This window comes from Dermacentor variabilis, chromosome 2 (assembly GCF_050947875.1).
Source record: "Dermacentor variabilis isolate Ectoservices chromosome 2, ASM5094787v1, whole genome shotgun sequence".
NCBI lineage: Eukaryota > Metazoa > Arthropoda > Arachnida > Ixodida > Ixodidae > Dermacentor > Dermacentor variabilis.
Window position 1 is genome coordinate 198,651,741 of NC_134569.1, and position 16,509 is coordinate 198,668,249.

The 16,509-nt window shown below is 42.8% G+C and overlaps 1 protein-coding gene across 3 annotated transcripts in view; it reads left to right on the forward strand.

The window, feature by feature from the left end:
• The first annotated feature begins 695 nt into the window (after positions 1–695).
• The window catches only part of LOC142573028 (coiled-coil domain-containing protein 149), a 47,873-nt gene continuing 32,059 nt past the window's right edge, over positions 696–16,509 (forward strand). The window contains exons 1-4 of one of the 3 annotated variants that reach the window (XM_075682522.1): positions 696–899; positions 7,549–7,707; positions 8,348–8,404; positions 12,535–12,639. In XM_075682522.1, coding sequence (XP_075538637.1) covers positions 843–899; positions 7,549–7,707; positions 8,348–8,404; positions 12,535–12,639 — 378 coding nt within the window. In that variant the 5' untranslated portion in view covers positions 696–842. Of the gene's footprint in view, positions 900–962; positions 1,148–7,548; positions 7,708–8,347; positions 8,405–12,534; positions 12,640–16,509 lie in introns of those variants that run through there. The other 2 variants (XM_075682523.1, XM_075682524.1) reach the window with 2 other exon arrangements.

A 16,509-nucleotide genomic window follows, 5' to 3' on the forward strand; every position in this document is an offset into this window, starting at 1 on the left:
CCTCCTCCTCGCCCCTTGCGCGTCGCTCATTTTTCTACACGACGATTGGTCTCGCTGCCGTTGCACTTAATGCCTTTTGCTTGTGTTTTTCTTTTTCGTTGGCGCCATCTTTCTCCTTAGCTCGGCTGGCTCGGCGCAGCGAACGTTGCACGTTGTGTTTCCCGTTGTATTGTGCTAGCGCCATGCCATGCTGTAGCGCACATAACTGCAGCAAGAAGCCTGAAGATATGGTAATGCAGTTTTTATGATACCACAAGGAAAGCGTGACGGCTTGGGCAAGAAGCAGTGGCTGCACAAAATTTACTGAAAAAACTTTCTTCCGACAAAGAACAGTGTTGCTTGTGAGGTAAGGCGCCTTTTTTATTGCTCGTGTCAAAGCACCCCCTAATGACTTGTTCTCTTGATCCCCTAATGGCTGCACAAATGATGTTTTAAATTTACGCGCCTTGCTTTGTAAAAACAAGGCAAAAAAAAATTGCACAGTGCTGCTTGACCAATATGGCGACGCGGCTGCCTTCCTTCCTCCATGGCCTCTGATCATTCATAACTGTCAATCGAACGCTGGCTAACGCGCATGCAGGTTTCAACAAGATACGTGGCGATAACTGAAAGTTAGCGAAATTTTCTAGGCATGTACGAATGATACGCTTTTTAACTGTGGCGCCTTTGACATCTTGCGCGTTTTCAAGTTTCGGATAACCAGTGTTGCCGGCTGTCGCGTTGTGTGTGGGCGCGCCGCTGCAACACGCTGCGGCTGTCCGCTCGTAGTACGTACAGCTGTGTGAAGTGAAAGTGTGTTTCCGTTATGTGTTCGCCACATTTAACATAAGAGACAGTGAAAGATGTCGTCGTCCAAGTACGCAAAACTCGAGCAAGACTACCAGAAGCTGGTCGGCGAGGTGAGCAGGCTTTTTCCTGGGCGTCGGCCTCGCGTGCCGACGCTATTCCGGCACACATATCCGACAGCTCCTGCTGTCGCAGCTGGTGTTGGCAAGTACGATCGCTTGAGCTCAGCTTCCGCTACAGATTCTCACGGAGTATTCCACAGCTTGTAGCTAAGTGTGGGACGTGCGGTCCTATGCTATCTAGCGCACGTCTGTTAAGCGTACCTTGAGATCCAGAAGGCTGCGTGTATCACATCTGGAGAGTGGATCAATGGATATACATTGTTACTTTTGTGTGTACTGCTGCCTCGGAATTAACGAGAGGCACCGCTCGCATAATCTCTGGGAATAAAGTGCCGGCGCACTAGGTACTCGTAAAGTTCATACACGTACAAATCATTCTGTTAGCTTTAAATGCGAAGGGGGGGGGGGGGGGGGGGCTTGAGCGCGCGCCCCAACTTCATGGTGCTCGTTGACTAGAGTTTCGAGTATTGAACGATCGGTACTGTCTGTGCGCCTTCTCACATTGATATATAAACCGGTGCATGGTGCCACGGGGCGACATTCTAACATAAGAGTTTCCATTTTTGCATGTAGCTCGATTCGTGTTGAATAGCCGGGATTATTGGTGTGTGAAAGCCCGCATAAAAGGTGCAGATCGAATGAAATAAAATTTGTAAAAATACATCTTGCGCCACACGAAATTATGATACCATAATGTACGCGTAACATTTAATTCTAGCTTCAGCATTGACTCATTGCCTGGCCTTGAGGGAAAGAAACAAAACTCATCCGAGATTTCAGAAAGAGGTTGTGGAATTGTGTGCGTGATAACAATTTTTTATGTCACAATTCAGGTTGAATTACTTTTCTACGCGGGTGATTCTCATCTGCAGTAGACCTTTCTCTTCTGCTCATATGTCTCATTTCCGGACACCTTTGACAGTGGAACAATTGTAGCAATCACTTACCCATTGCATTTGAAATTATGATTTCATGTCAGGCTCCTTTTGTACGGCAAAGACGGCTCATTATTGATAAAACTTATAAATCAGCTATAAATTCAGGATTATCAGCATTGACCATTTGTGGTGAACAATGGAAGGTTGAGTCAGTGGTACCACTTTTAAATTCTGCTATTCAGCCTACTGAGTTTACGGTTATGTCTGGCAGCTCACCGGCAAACTCATCTTGGTAGAATGAAGCATGCACATGGGATTATAGGCGAAAAAAAGCAGTGTGAAACCGAAACTGGATTCACCGAAAAACTGAATGGACTATAAATTCTGTGCAGCTGTGCTTAAGGAAAACTGGGAATAGCTAAAGATGAGCAAAAAAATGTACTACTGTAATTTTTTGTCAAAACCAGGAAGATCAGCACTATTTAGGTTTTTACGGAGCAAAAATCTGTTCAACAGTCCGTTTGGTCACATTCTGCTGTTCTATCCTCCCGAAGTAGCAGATTCACTACATGGTGTCACAAGATGGCTTGAAGTATGCTTTTCTTTGCAGTCTCTCAGACCTAGGAGGTTTAAAAGTTGGACATCAGAGTTAGTAGAAGTTGCCATTACGGAATTATCTGATGTCAGCTTAACTATGCATTAATCGGCTCCTGGACTAGACCGTATCAAAATTGCTATGATTAACTTATTGTTTTAACTCTTTCCCTACAGAGCTCTTGAATATAGTTAACTGTTCACTACAATATACATGGATTCCAACCTTTGGAAGATTGCAAAAATTGTGCTTTTACTTAAATATCAAAACATCGGTTATGTATTGGACAACATTCAGCGAATTGCCCTTACATCGAATCTAGTCAAAATTGTAGAAAAAGTGATCTATGTCCAGCTCAATGAACTTACTTCTCAGGGTATTCTGTGGTCGAGATAAATAGGATTCAGGCCTCAGTGTTCTATATGGTCAGCTCACGTTCGTATAGCAATCCGCATTTGACTCGCAGGACTATTAGATGTATCAGCATTGGTAACTTTAGATATTGTAAAAGCAAATGACAGTGTCGAACGTGGAGTTTTAATTTCTATATTAGCATACTGTGCTGTTCCAGACAATTTAGTGACCTGTATACAAGAGTTCCTTTCTGGTAGAGAATTCTTTTGTTTCAAGGATAGGGTGACATCAAGTACATATAGACAGATGAGAGGCATACCAAAGGGATCAGTTCATTCACCACTCTTGTTGAATATTTTGTTATCTTCTGTCCTAGTTCATCAGGATGTGCAACTTTATCTCTATGCAAATGACACTGCTTTTTTCTCCTCATCATGGTATATCAATAAGTTATACCAAATTTTACAATCATATTTGTCTGAACTCAAGCCCTCACTGGACAGACTATATTTTTCCCTTAACGTCGAGAAATGTTTGTTACTTGTGTTTCCATTGTCAAACCCTGTTTTTCTTTCTCTTCTTTATCGAAATGAGCCGATACCGCAAGTTGCATCTTAGAAGTGCTTGGGGATAACCTGTGATGGTAAGCTAAACTGGCAGCAGCAAATCGAAGCAAATTCTAGTAAAGGAGAACATGCAATGGCATTGTTGCACCAGTTCAGTAATAAAAACACAGGGATGCTTAGGGCTATGTTGCTGATGATTTATGAACTTTACGTCTGCCCCATTCTCAAATTTGGCTGTGTTCTTTTTTCAGGATGTGCAGCATGCAAGCTAAAACCTTTAATACTACTGGAAAGGCAAGCGCCAAGTCTTTGTCTTGGACTGCCAAGTTTTATGGCTAACAATGCTTGAATCCAAATTTAAGCAACTTACTGTCCTGACTTTCCTGAAGCATTGCAATGCATCCCTCTCCCATTTGCAACCCGTTTTCATCGACTCCCGATTCATATTTCAGAACAGGTTGGTGGCATTATCGACAGTCACAAGTTGTTTTTGTTCAGGCACTGTTATCAAAACTTCAAGTTAGTCTGCCAAGCCTGATCTCTCCAAATTCTGATTTGTTGGAAGTGAAACTGTTTTTTGATATTTTTCCAGAACATGCAAAACTTCTTCCTGCATGCATACTTGAAGGTCCCTTCGAGATCATCGTTGTCAATTTCCGTCTTGCTTGGTTGTTTCTATAGACGCAACACAAACTTTAGAGAAGGCCAGAGTTGGCATCTTTTCAAATCATCTTAACTGGTCGTTTGTTTGCTCCCAGTCTCGATGATTATGCTCCAATATTTTTTGCAGAGTTTCTGGCAATTATTCTGGCCATCAGAAAATTGCGTCCAGAGAAATCTAAAGTAATAATTGTTACACATGTGCTTTCGGACTGTACACATTTAACTTCTCATAATTGCTCACACCTGCTGAGTATATTTTTGACTCTTGCCCCAGACAGTTTGTCTGAAGTCTGCTTTGTCTGGGTGCCTGGACATAGTGGAATTTTGTTTAATGAATTAGCTGGCTCACTTGCATTGTCATCACTAAATGGCCCGGTCTTAAATGCTCTTCTTGATTTCTCTTTCATAACAGGAGCTAGATATAAACACCTTTTATTACTGAATTGTAATGAATCATCCATACTTTCCACAGATGTTTTTCAACATCTAAAATTTCAGTGGAACACAAGCAAATGCCTTTCACGCCAATGCGAGGTGATGTTATCAAGCTTCCGCTGTAGAGTTTCCCGCCTAAATTTTTACCTTTATAGATCTGGTTTATCCGTAAATAACCTCTGCTCTTTTTGGGATGAACCAGTAACTAGTGACCATTTCTTTCTTTCTTGCCACTGCTTCTCGTCCCTCTGCAGAATATTCCTTATATTTCCAGCTCATAATCTGGGTTTAGCACTTACAACAACAAATGTTTTGTCTTTTGATGCCGAAGCCATGGGTCGATGATTACTGCTCTGCACAAGTTCATTGAAGCGTCCAGAAGGTTACACTGCTAGGGTAGCGGCCATGGGACAGTTTATCTTATTTTTTCCTAAGTTTACGTATAGGTCCTCTCAAAATCTGTGTTATCATTTAATTTCTCAATGCCTCGTTTAGAATGTTCACCTTTACCCCTTTTGGTATGTTTGGTTTTGGTTTTGGTATCCATCCAGTGTGGCCGATCCCCCTCGTGGGTACAACCCATGTGTTGAGGCAACAACTGGCATATTTATTTATTTATTTAGTTTTATTTATTAGATACCTGCATCGCCCATGCAGGCATTACAGCAGGGGGGATTACATTTTAAAGGAAGGAACAAGTAATCACATACATAAAGCGCAATAAAACACATCATTGTTTTCAATATTAACAATGTCAGGCGAAAGAGCATTCCATTCTCTGATAGACCGAACAAAAAAAGAATACCTAAAGACATCACCCTTGAAAGGAAACTCGCGGACTTTCAGCGCATGGTCGCATCTCAATGACGTATAAGTAGGCGACTTAATATATCTTTCTCTCTCAATCCCTGTTTTTGAATAATAAACAGTGTGAAAAAATTTCAACCTCAGATTTTTTCGCCGGTCTTTTAATGCTTGCCACGATAATTTAATTTTACTTTCTGTCATACTTAACTTTCTACTATAATTATTAAGAACAAACCTAGCTGCTCTATTCTGCACTCTTTCAAGCTGTTCCGTGAGATCAGCCGTGTACGGATCCCAACAAATACAACCGTAATCAAGTAAACTACGAACATAAGTGAAATACAATTGCTCTTATATAATTGCTCTTATTGCTCATATGATTATTGATATATTGAACTACCTGGTTATTGGCCAATCCCCTAGAGTAGGTATGTGCCACTAACATCTAGGCTCTACATCTACATATGGTTACAGGTTATGTGACCACACTATCATTGATTTTTTTAAAAGTTGAATTATGTGAAGAAATGTCAGATGATTGTGATATTGAGCGACAATTGAATGTGCATCATTCCTTGTGATTACAGTACGCACTTACGTACCACTCTGGTACTGCTGGAAGGACAAGATGTGAGAAATTATCTGCTAGAAAAATGTTTGGACATCAAAATACAGTCTTCTGAAAAATTGCTACAGCCATTTCAGAGGAAGCTTGCCAGGGAGCTAGGAGTTGAGGTTGTATACAAGAAAGCGTATATTTGAGTGACCTGTGAAATTTAAGAAAGAAAGAAAACTTAACAATTAGCATCGGATAATTCAAAGTGGCCAGTGTCATACAGCCAAAGCAAGTACTTTATTGTATGTTGTAATAGAATTATACGAGCAGTGCAATATATGTAGTAATAATCTCGAGCAAATGAAGCAGTACCAGACCATGAAGCATGAATCGGACACCGAGGTGTGAAATTTATTGTGGGAAACAGTTATCTTGGGAGACTGTACGGTTTAATGACTGATACCTCAGTGCATATTAAGGAATACAGGCAACTGTTGTCACCGAATAGACTGCAGATACAGTTAGAGATACGATATAAGTATACGGGTACCCTGAGGGCCTCGCAGATCACAACGAAAATTTTTCTAAATGAACTTTCACATCCTGCAAGGATGGTGATGCATAGTAGCTTTGACCGAACATCTGACGAATTTCATCACTGGAATGTATGAATATAAAGTGAAGGGGTACAAATCAGTATATGCATATGTTTTGTATTGGAGAGTGTGCACAGGTGATTCAATGACTGCTACCTGCAGGGTTGAGTCATTTCAGTCGTGTGTATCCATATGAAAGTGCAGCTTGTCTCATTTCAGTTTGGATAGTGTCAGAAAAACGCGAACATACAACACCTATTTCATAAAAAATAGCTTCATTTCACACGTGAAAAGAGCAGCATGCACAGTCAGATCACATTCCTATGTGGGACCACCAATTTTGTTTGAAGTGACTCATGTTTAGTAAGTATGCTCGTAATCAGAATTAATGCTTATTAGTAAATGCCAGATTACAGTACTGATTGGGCTGAAACATATATATGACTAGAAGAGCCATAAGAACATGTACAGACGCACCTGGTTTCACTATTAACAGCGACCGAGGCCATGGGGCCATTCCTCTGTAGCAACTATCAATAGACACACCTATCTAGTTATGCGTAATGCATGTCCCTCAATCTGGCTGTTCCTGCCTGCCTCCCTCTGTCCTTGGAAGCCAAGATAGTTCCTATTGGTATCTCTGTTTGACTTGTTTAGGTCCTCTGTAGTGATGTTTCTCATAGTCTTGTGGCTTTGGAACCAAAATTTTCAGTGATAAATGCTCCTAACTGGAAAGGTAGCATCTCGTTAATATCTGCCATATAGACTCGTGTAACGGCCACATCCTTGTAAGGGTCGCACCCCCAACTTGGCAGCCTGAAATTTGGGAACAACAATTTCATCGAAGAAGCAATCACGTTCAGTGACTCGATGCCGCCCATGCGCATTGGCGAATTTTCACGCACTGTGCTCGTCCTTGTACTGCTGCTAGATGGCGAGAGCTGCACGTTGACCTCTGATGCAGTGGTACATTCAGAAATCCGGCGTGTGCAGTAGTCGCTAGCTGCGTCGACACTATTTTGACCAAAATGTTCAGTCATGTGTAAGGGCTCACCTTGACAAAATTGTGAAAAATAAGTGTGGCCCTTGCACGAGTCCATACGGTATTCTGTCAGTGACCTGACTAACATGGAATGGAAGCTCTTGCACTCTGTGTGATATAACACAACCTGCATGCCTGGTGGCTGCAGATGGGTGTGCTGCGATGTCGGTTGGAGAGCAAGGCGGAGGCCCTTCTCATCCTCACACGTGACCTGGAACAGTGCCAGAGCGAGCGTGACCAGTTCAAGCTCATGGCTGACCAGCTCCGTGAGCGTCACGGCGAACTACGCAGGCGCCTCCAGGCGTGGGTTAGTCTGCCCCTCGTCTCTTTCCAGAGCTCGTTTCTTTCCCGATGTGCAAGCACATTGGAGCATACAAGCGCCCTCAGAAGCTGACAGAGTGCAAAACCTGCAGAAAAAAAAGAAGAAAGGCTGTGTGCCCTCGTTATCTGTGTAGAGTGTGCACCCAGGCATGAACTGTAAGCGATCCCCTGTTTTCTTTTTTTTTTTCCCGTCGGAAGACAGTCCTGTGAAGACGGAAAGAAATCGAAGTTAAATGTAGGTTTGACTGTTCCTACACTTAGTTTGTGTAAAGGCAGCTTTGCACATTGAGTGACATGGCGATGACCTGTATTCACTCGTTTCTAGACTGGTTCATTGGAAGTTTCAAAAAAAATTTTTAGTTGACCAAGAATTTACTGTTGTCTCCACATTATGTGTTTGACTACTTGTTGTGTAGTTTGCTAAATAAATCTTAAACATGAAACAGGCCTATGTATATTTATGTAATCACTGTACACAATGCCTGGTAACTCATATGACATTTTTTAAATGTCATGAAGGGAAAGGTGGGACATATAATGGTCTGCAGTCTTTACACTGAAGACCACTGAGCCCTAAAAAAAGTGGCAATATGTATGAATGGCGTGTGCTTGAACTTTTCTTGTAGGGTCCAACGGTAGCAAGTGTGTACGATGGCAAGAACCTCAAGGGCCAGACTGAGAAGGTGAGTTTTAGTGCATGTGGCTGAAGTGACTACACACAGCCCTAAGATGGCTGCACTCATGAAGCAAGAATAGACACAACACTGGACTGCCTGAATGCAAACACAGTTTATTGCTGGTCTAGCTGGCCACGATCTTAAACACTTAGCAACTGTGAAGCTATCTTGGCCTTTAGTTTATTTTATTGTTTATTTTATTTATAAAATGCTGCGGACAAGAAGTCCAAGTAGGGTGAGCAGAATACACAAGATTATTTACACAGAAGAACAGGATGAAGCAAGTTTGTAACACATTTTTCACACAAATTCTTTGGTCATGCAGGTAGACGACAAATAAAAAATTTAAACAACTTGGCTGTAACACAACTCTAATTAATGCACCAAATAACAACATTCTTTAAACAAATGGTATACAGGTCATGGGTGCTGCGGAAGTGCTTCAGTTAGTTTATTCCAGTCAGTTATTGTTTGTATCGAAAAGTGTCAGTCCTTGCGAAATTTGGTGTTAGAGAATCAGGGTAGTGGTGTCGAGTGGGTTTGCTTATCAAGGAAGTTGCATATGTTGCGGCATCTAAGGCTAGTGTATGATTAATTAAGTTTGAAAGAAACTCTAGTCGACTTTCATTTCTTAGAATTTGTAATAGTTCAATGCTGTGTGGGATTAGTGACGCAAGGGTGAAGTCAGTAGCCTTAAATTTATTGTAAATAAATCCTACTGCTTTTCTTTGAATTCTTTCTAGGCTCTTAATGTTAATTTTTGTGTGAGGGTCTCAATCTAGGGAAGCGTACTCACATTTTAGCCTAATTATGGAAAAGTAAGAGAGTAACTTAACACTAGGCAGGACAGTCTTGAGTTTGTGGCGTAAAAGCCATAGTTTCTGGAAAGCGGCAGAGCAGATGGTATTTATGTGCAAGTTCCACGATAAGACACTCATTAATGTTAGACCCATTTTTATAGCAGGCTACTTTCAGTAAAGGTGCTGCAGCCAAATTGTAAGAGTAGTCTGACTTTTTTGCGCAGTATGGGGAGATAGACTCATTTATTTGCATTAATAAGCATTCCCTATTGCTCACGCCATTTTAACACATTGCCTAAGTTACAATTAAGGTCACATTGGTCACTAATGCAGGTAACTTCTCTAAACAAAACACGATTATCAGCAAATAAATGAATTTACGCCACATTGACAATATCAGTTATATATAGCAAAAAAAGCAGGGGACCGAGTACGCTCTCCTGTGGAACGCCAAAGTTACTGGGAGGAAGCCAGAGTGTTGTTCTCCCACCTGAACATATTGGTTATGGTTGTTCAGGTAGGCTGAAATCCAAGAAATGAATAATTCTGGATGCCAATCAACCGAAGCTTTGTAATTCGTAAGCTTTCTAATCGAAGCTTTGAAGTTAGTGACAGCTTGAGAGTGTAATGAAAAATACACCACTGCCCAATCCAGATAATTCTTTAAGTGAACAAGCCAATTATATTTGTTAATTTCCATGATGATACTATAAAGGCCATATTTTTCCAGTACAGTCGACTTCTATTAATTCGAGCCTAGTGGAGCAAACAAAACTGATGGACTTATGCAGTGGATCAAATGAAAGAAGATGCACAAAAAATGCCAAAACACACTGCTGATTCATTTGGCAGTGTTTGCCAGATTCTAAAGCTCCCCCGAGTCAAACGCATGCCCACTTTCTGTGTGTTCAAAGTAGGAAACTAACATAGGATTGACATTAAAGCTCCTAAAAAAAAGTAGAAATCTAATCCACACCTGATGTTGTAACAAGAAAAATGAGCAAGGGTCTAATGTGTGTTTCACAATAGTGGCCGGTTTCTTAACGTCAGCTTCGCCGCAGTGTATATGCTTGCGGTAAAGCATACAAATGCTGAAAAGGCAGTTTTGGCTTCATATACAACTGATAACCACGCAGGCAATTTTTGCCCAGTTTTCTTGAAAAGAAAAAAGGCGCATGTTAGAATCGGGTAGAAAGACAAAACTTTATTGAAAGTCCTTGCTGGGGTCAGTGGAGGTGGGGGGCCGGGAGACTAGCCCCACCGGAACCTCCTTCCCCAGGTGGCAGCCAAACCTTGAGTCTTGGCGGTGGCGGCGGCCAACCGGACTACCCAGAGTTGGTCCTCCTGGAATTCACCTCCCACTGCTCTGATGTGGTAATTCTGAATGTAGGATTAGTGCAGATACCGTAATTGGACATTGTGCAATAAGGTTATGGCGTAAACATCTTCCTAGGGCATGCCATAAATAGGCGTCTTTGACAAGAGGTTACGCATGTTCAGTGCATTCATTGCCACCTAAGCTCTGTCGAGGCAGATGCTGCCACTAAAGGGATCATTATTGGTCGAGTTTGCATTACCCGACGAAGGCCGATTTAAGGATTGAAATAACGAAAGATTGGACCTATGGAAATGCATGGACACTGGCTGGGACCTTTTGGTCGGTCTCAAATTGACCGAATAATTGAATAACCCGAAGTCAAGTTAATAGAAGCCTGCTTATAGCATTGAGACCTTTAAGCAGGTTTGTCTGTCTTGCTGAAAGACAGCAGGAGTTGTTGGGTGTCATGTAATGACTTTGGCATACATGGTAAATGTTACAGTTGACTGCACATCCTTCACTTTTTCTTCTAGAACATTCTATTCAGTGCAGTGAAGGTACTGCTCCTTGTGACCACTGCGGTGGCGAGGAAACTATTGTACACATCCTTTGCTGTTGTCCACAATACAGTACACAGGCAGCCATCAGCGACTAAGCTTGCCCATCTGGTCGACTGGATGCTTTCAGAGCAGACAGTCCTGGAACGCCAGCCTATACAGTGGTAACACCACAAGTCGGTCAAGACATTCTTGGAGTTTTTACATTCAAGTGGCCTGTTAGAGAGACTATAGTTCTCACAGATGTTCCCCACTTCCTCTATTATTTTTTCCTTCTTTGCTTTATCTCTCTGTTATTCTTTCTGTTTTTCATTTCTCCTTACCCTTCCCGCAGTGCAATGTAGAAAAAGTAGAAGCTCTTATAATTAACCTCCCTGCTTTTCCCACCCGATTTCTCTCTCTCTCGCTTGTGATTATGTCGCCTTGGAAGCTTGTGCCTCTGTTGCTTCACCCATGGTTGCTATGCCATTCCTCGTTGAAGTCTTGAACAGGTGCACCTGCTTAATTGCTTCACTGCTGGCAAGAGTCGTCACCTCCATGCCAGCATGTTATGCGCACATTCGATGCTTGCATCTAAACAGTATGAGAATAGTGGCGTTGTTCTTGCTCTCTATCCATTGCGAAAAGTTAACAAATGCTTTTGCTAGAAACAGGGTGGTTCCTAAATGACCGATAAAGCTGGCCGCATTTGCTACACTCTTTGTCATCAGTGGTTGGGAACCACAATCGTTTGAGGGGGGAAAAAAACCCTGCTTCAGCAGGTCAAAGGAGGAGGAATTCAAACTGTGGGCACTTAGAATAATTTGCTTTGATTAGGCAGCTTTGCATATAGGTGGAAATCTTGACATCGTTTGGAAATTGTTTTTAAGTATGGAGGCACAGCGAGCAGGTACACGATGGCTTTTGTCGGAGTAGCTTGCACTGAATGCTCAGGTCATCGCCGAGTATAGATGCAAAATCTTGACATGCATGGCATACACATTGAACACGTGCATATATCCATGCCCAGCATATTCGAAAGAGATGTTGGTTTTCTCAATGAACAATATGGTCTTCAGTGCTGCTTTAAGGCAAGCATATTGTTCTTGACTGTGTAGGGCGATACTGTTCTGCATTTCTTCTGGTCTTCATGAGAAGCGTTTTGTACTTGAATGCATCAAAAGACGCGAGGAACTGTGAGTTTAAGGCGGGCTTTCTCAGGGCACTTCACCTTCATTGGTACTGCTCCATTTACTGTAGCCAACTCCTGCGTGTAGAAGATTGCGTGGAACTTTTTTTTTTGTTCTCCTTCATCAATGGCTTGCAGGGTGCCGCACTACTGTTATCACTGGGATTCACCACTCACGGCAGCGGAAGATGAGAAATTAATAGAATAAAAAAGAATTTTTTCAAAGTGCGGCCCCTGATCTACCTTAATGTACCCGGCCAAAGCAATCTTTTTGACCTCTCCTTTTGTTGTAGAGCTTGGCACAGCTGCTGTGTGACCTGAAGGAGCAGAACCGGCGACTGCAGTCTGAGAACGAGTCACTCACCCAGAAACTCCGGGAGTCTCTTGAAGATGGCAAGGCATGTGGATTCCCTTATTTTTAACACGCAGAAATGACAGAGAAAAACTTATGTAAAGCAGCAAAAATCACTCAAGCTGATGCACCGTACCTGAAGCAGAAACACCAAGAACAGCAAATTATTATTCTTTTGTTCCAATGCCATAATTTGCTTCTCATTTCACAGCTGAACAGTGCGCCGGCAAGTGATCGGCCACAGGTTGAAATGCAGCCAGCAATCTGTCACTTGTGCTTGTTCAGAGCCTGGTGTTTGATGTGCTCCAGTTCATGCTGTGGGAACAGAGTAATGGACATAAGAGCCTACTCACGTGTCCACCATGTTTGGTTGGGACACTTTGTGAAATGAGAGTGGTAAAAATGCAGTCCTTCACTTTGCCATCTATTGGACAACTTTTTCTTACCTTATGGAGAGCAGCGCAGTGAACGTGCACATTTTCTCGTTGCCCTTCTGGATGAGCTTTCTTGTAAAGTGCCCCATCTATACATTGATTGACTGACATATATTACATGCTTGTAACAGTGCACTCGTGTGTGCAAAACCTGGTGTTGTGCACACGTCCTCCCTGTCATCTCCTAGCACAGATGGCCATGCAAAGTGTTATCATGCCACCATTAGTCGGCAAGCCTAATTATTGAGCCTGATCAAAATAATTGAAGAGGCCTGAGCTACCATACTCATGTATAACAATGTGCCAGTGACCAGCGCATTTATCTCAACATTGCATAAGTACTTTAAATTCAAATCTAGTTTGTTAGGGCTCAAATTTCATGCCGGTCACATCTTATTGTCCACATCATTGCATGAATTAAACATTAGAATTGACAGTTTCTTTTTTGTGACAGTAAAAGAGAGAGAGAGAACATTGCCATCTGTGTTGCTGGCAGTTAGAAAAGCTGCCTGTGGCCTCTTTGAGTAGATTAACTGCAAGATTGCACTGTGGTGGAAAAGAAAGAAGTCATAAAAGTTATCTCTGCATGGATGCTCAAGGGAAGGCAGTGCCAATTCATAAATAATGGACACTTGTGGGCACTCGTGAAAGGTACCAACTGTTTAGGCATGACAGTTCTTTTTTATGCAAGGTAACATAAAGCTGCCTTATGCAACCTGCTACATACTGCTATTAACGAGGTGCCATGCATTGACCATAAGGTGAAATTCTTCATTGTCATGTTTGAACAGAGCAGAATTTGCAGACAGTATAGTATAGTAGAGTATGGGAAGTCTTTATAGTCACTGACTTCAGCATGTGCTTTTGTATATCATACATTGTAATTCCATAATTCTGAATTAATGAAATGAAATTCTCAATTATAAAAAGTTATTTTCCGCCAGTGCCCGCACATGTAGTACAACCTCGTTCATACGTTTCGGGAAAAAACACGAGAGAACACACACTAAACGAGAAAACGTAAGATCCGAAATAATTAAAAAATTTGACAGTCTCAACTGTATTTCACATCTACATAATGTGAATTGTTGCACATTGAGATGCTGATGAGGGTCGAGCTGGTGGGGCTTTAGCAGCCCGAGACACATTTTGTTGTTTTCCTGTTGTGCAGTGTTTAAAGACAGTGACAGTAAATTGAAACAAAATCAAGTGGGTGGGCGACGCCGGATGCCGCCAAAACAAAATGTGACACTTACATCGTATCGTCTGCAGCAGAAAATGGCGGCTTGTTGGGATTATCACCTACTCAAAGCATGCAGTATGCTACCAACGGCACTACGCCCCATGCACTGTAAAACAGATTGGTGAAGATGTTTGTCGCAGTAGGTTTGGTGGTGATAGCTGTAAATATGGTGTGCGATGACCTGGGAGGTGAATTGCTGCTGCGAGAATAAGAAAGTGAGTGCGCGCCAGCATTTTCATATGAGACGGGCGGTCGAGTATTGCAGTGAAGCTGCCACGACAGGCAACTGTGTACTGTTCTCGAGTGCACGCGGCTCGCACATTTTCTTGTTTGCATGGGATCTAGTGGCTGGAAAATGTATCCTACGATCGTAGTTTGGCAATGCACTGAACGTTGGTGCCGAAAAATTGTGTTTTCCGGGAACGTACGAGCCGGTAAAAAATCAGCGTAACTCTATTGGCTCATTTTTTGTCTTCTCATTGTGAAAATTAAGCCCTGACCACACGTACGCTTGCAGACGCGCGCAAGCTCGCGTTCACGCGCCCACGCATGCGCAGGCGGTGCGGCATGGCTCGTACGCGTCGAAACGCGGCGTGATCTCGGGGAACAGCTCCGCTCTGTTATCGAGCGCTTCGGTTGACTCGCGTCGGCGCGCCTAGCTACGCAGCTACGGCGCGAAACGTTCAACTCTCGGTGAAGCAGATTTATATCACGCAAGAAAGTGGTTCTTCTTTCCTTTTTTCGCTGCTCTAACAGCTATAAAAATATTGCAATTACGTTTATATAAACTGAAGCATTTTGAAACACTCTCGATAACAAAGTACGAAGCGGTGCCTACCAAGGCGTCTGTGAGTGAGCGCGCGCTGTCGCGCGTCTTTGTGGATGCAAACCGCCATTACTCGCGAGGCGCGGCAGGCGCTAGGCGCGCGGACGCGAGCTTACGCGCGTCCGCAAGCGTACGTGTGGTCTCGGCTTTAACGCCAGGAAATCACACCTGTACGTAACGGGATCGTATCAGTAATGTTCAACTGTACATGATTGAAAGGTTGGTGCTGCCTTCCCTTCAGCATGCACAGATAAGTTCTGTGCCATTTTTATTTTCTGCCACTGTACGTGAGACCTTTCAGCTGAAAGTTGGCGTTTATGTTGGCCTATTCATGTCTACATGTGTCCGTGTTTGCACATTAGCCATGTGGTAACAGGTCTCTGTACCCAGTGGCAGTAGCTCATTGTACTCAGATAGTGGCAACAGTCTACTTCTCTCATACAGCTGTTTTTTGCCAGTGACTAGGTGAGCAGACAGCGGCAATTTTTAATTCTGCCAGGTGGACCATGGCAAGCATAGATGTGAGCATATTATTTCAAGATGTAGGCTACAAAGTACTTTTGAGAGCCAATATACTGCCGTAATTTCAAAATATTTTTGCAGTTGTTGAGGCGAACGAACAGTGAGCAGTACTTTGTATTATTAGCTTATTGAGCTATGCCCAACTGGCAACTTAAACCCACCTTGCAAGGAACTATATTCATCGCACTAAGCGCAAAAATAAAACATTGCACTTGTAGCTGCTTAAGTTTACAGTTACCCTTAGCTGGGCTTAAAGGGCCCTTCACCAGGCCCCATAGCAAATTTTGGTCATACACTGGAAGTTGTTATGTGTCCTCTAGGGAGCATCCTGCCACAAACATTTTTCAAATCGGCTCATTAATAGGCAAGATAGAAATATTTCAGTGCCACGAACCCATGATTTCAGCAGGCGGGCTCCACTGCCAAGCAAGACGCTTTCACCACTCGCCCCATCTAGCCTATGCAAGCGAAATTCCTTACCTGCGTTCTCCCATACTGGACTTCAAGGATTACGTGGCGCATACGTTACGGGCCCCAGGCGCCTTCATTTTTTTTCTCCTAGCTTTTCTTTTTTTTCGGTGCTGCGCACTTTTAACGACGGTGTTGTGTGCGAGCTGTTGTCTCGTTTGCATAGCGCACGATTTTGTGCGCTGTGCACGAGGAAACATGACTAGCAGTATAATTCAGTGCTACACGAATACTGAGGCAGAACAGGCGGATCGAAGAGCGTGATCACACCGCTGCAACACGGTAGAAAATGGCATAGTCTGACACCTGCTCACTTGAACACACGACTGTGGGAACAAGCAGACGAAGCGGAAGTATATCTCTCTTGCTTCGGTGCGAAGTAAAACAAAAAACACGCAAACATTCCGTTTGTGTGTTTTATTA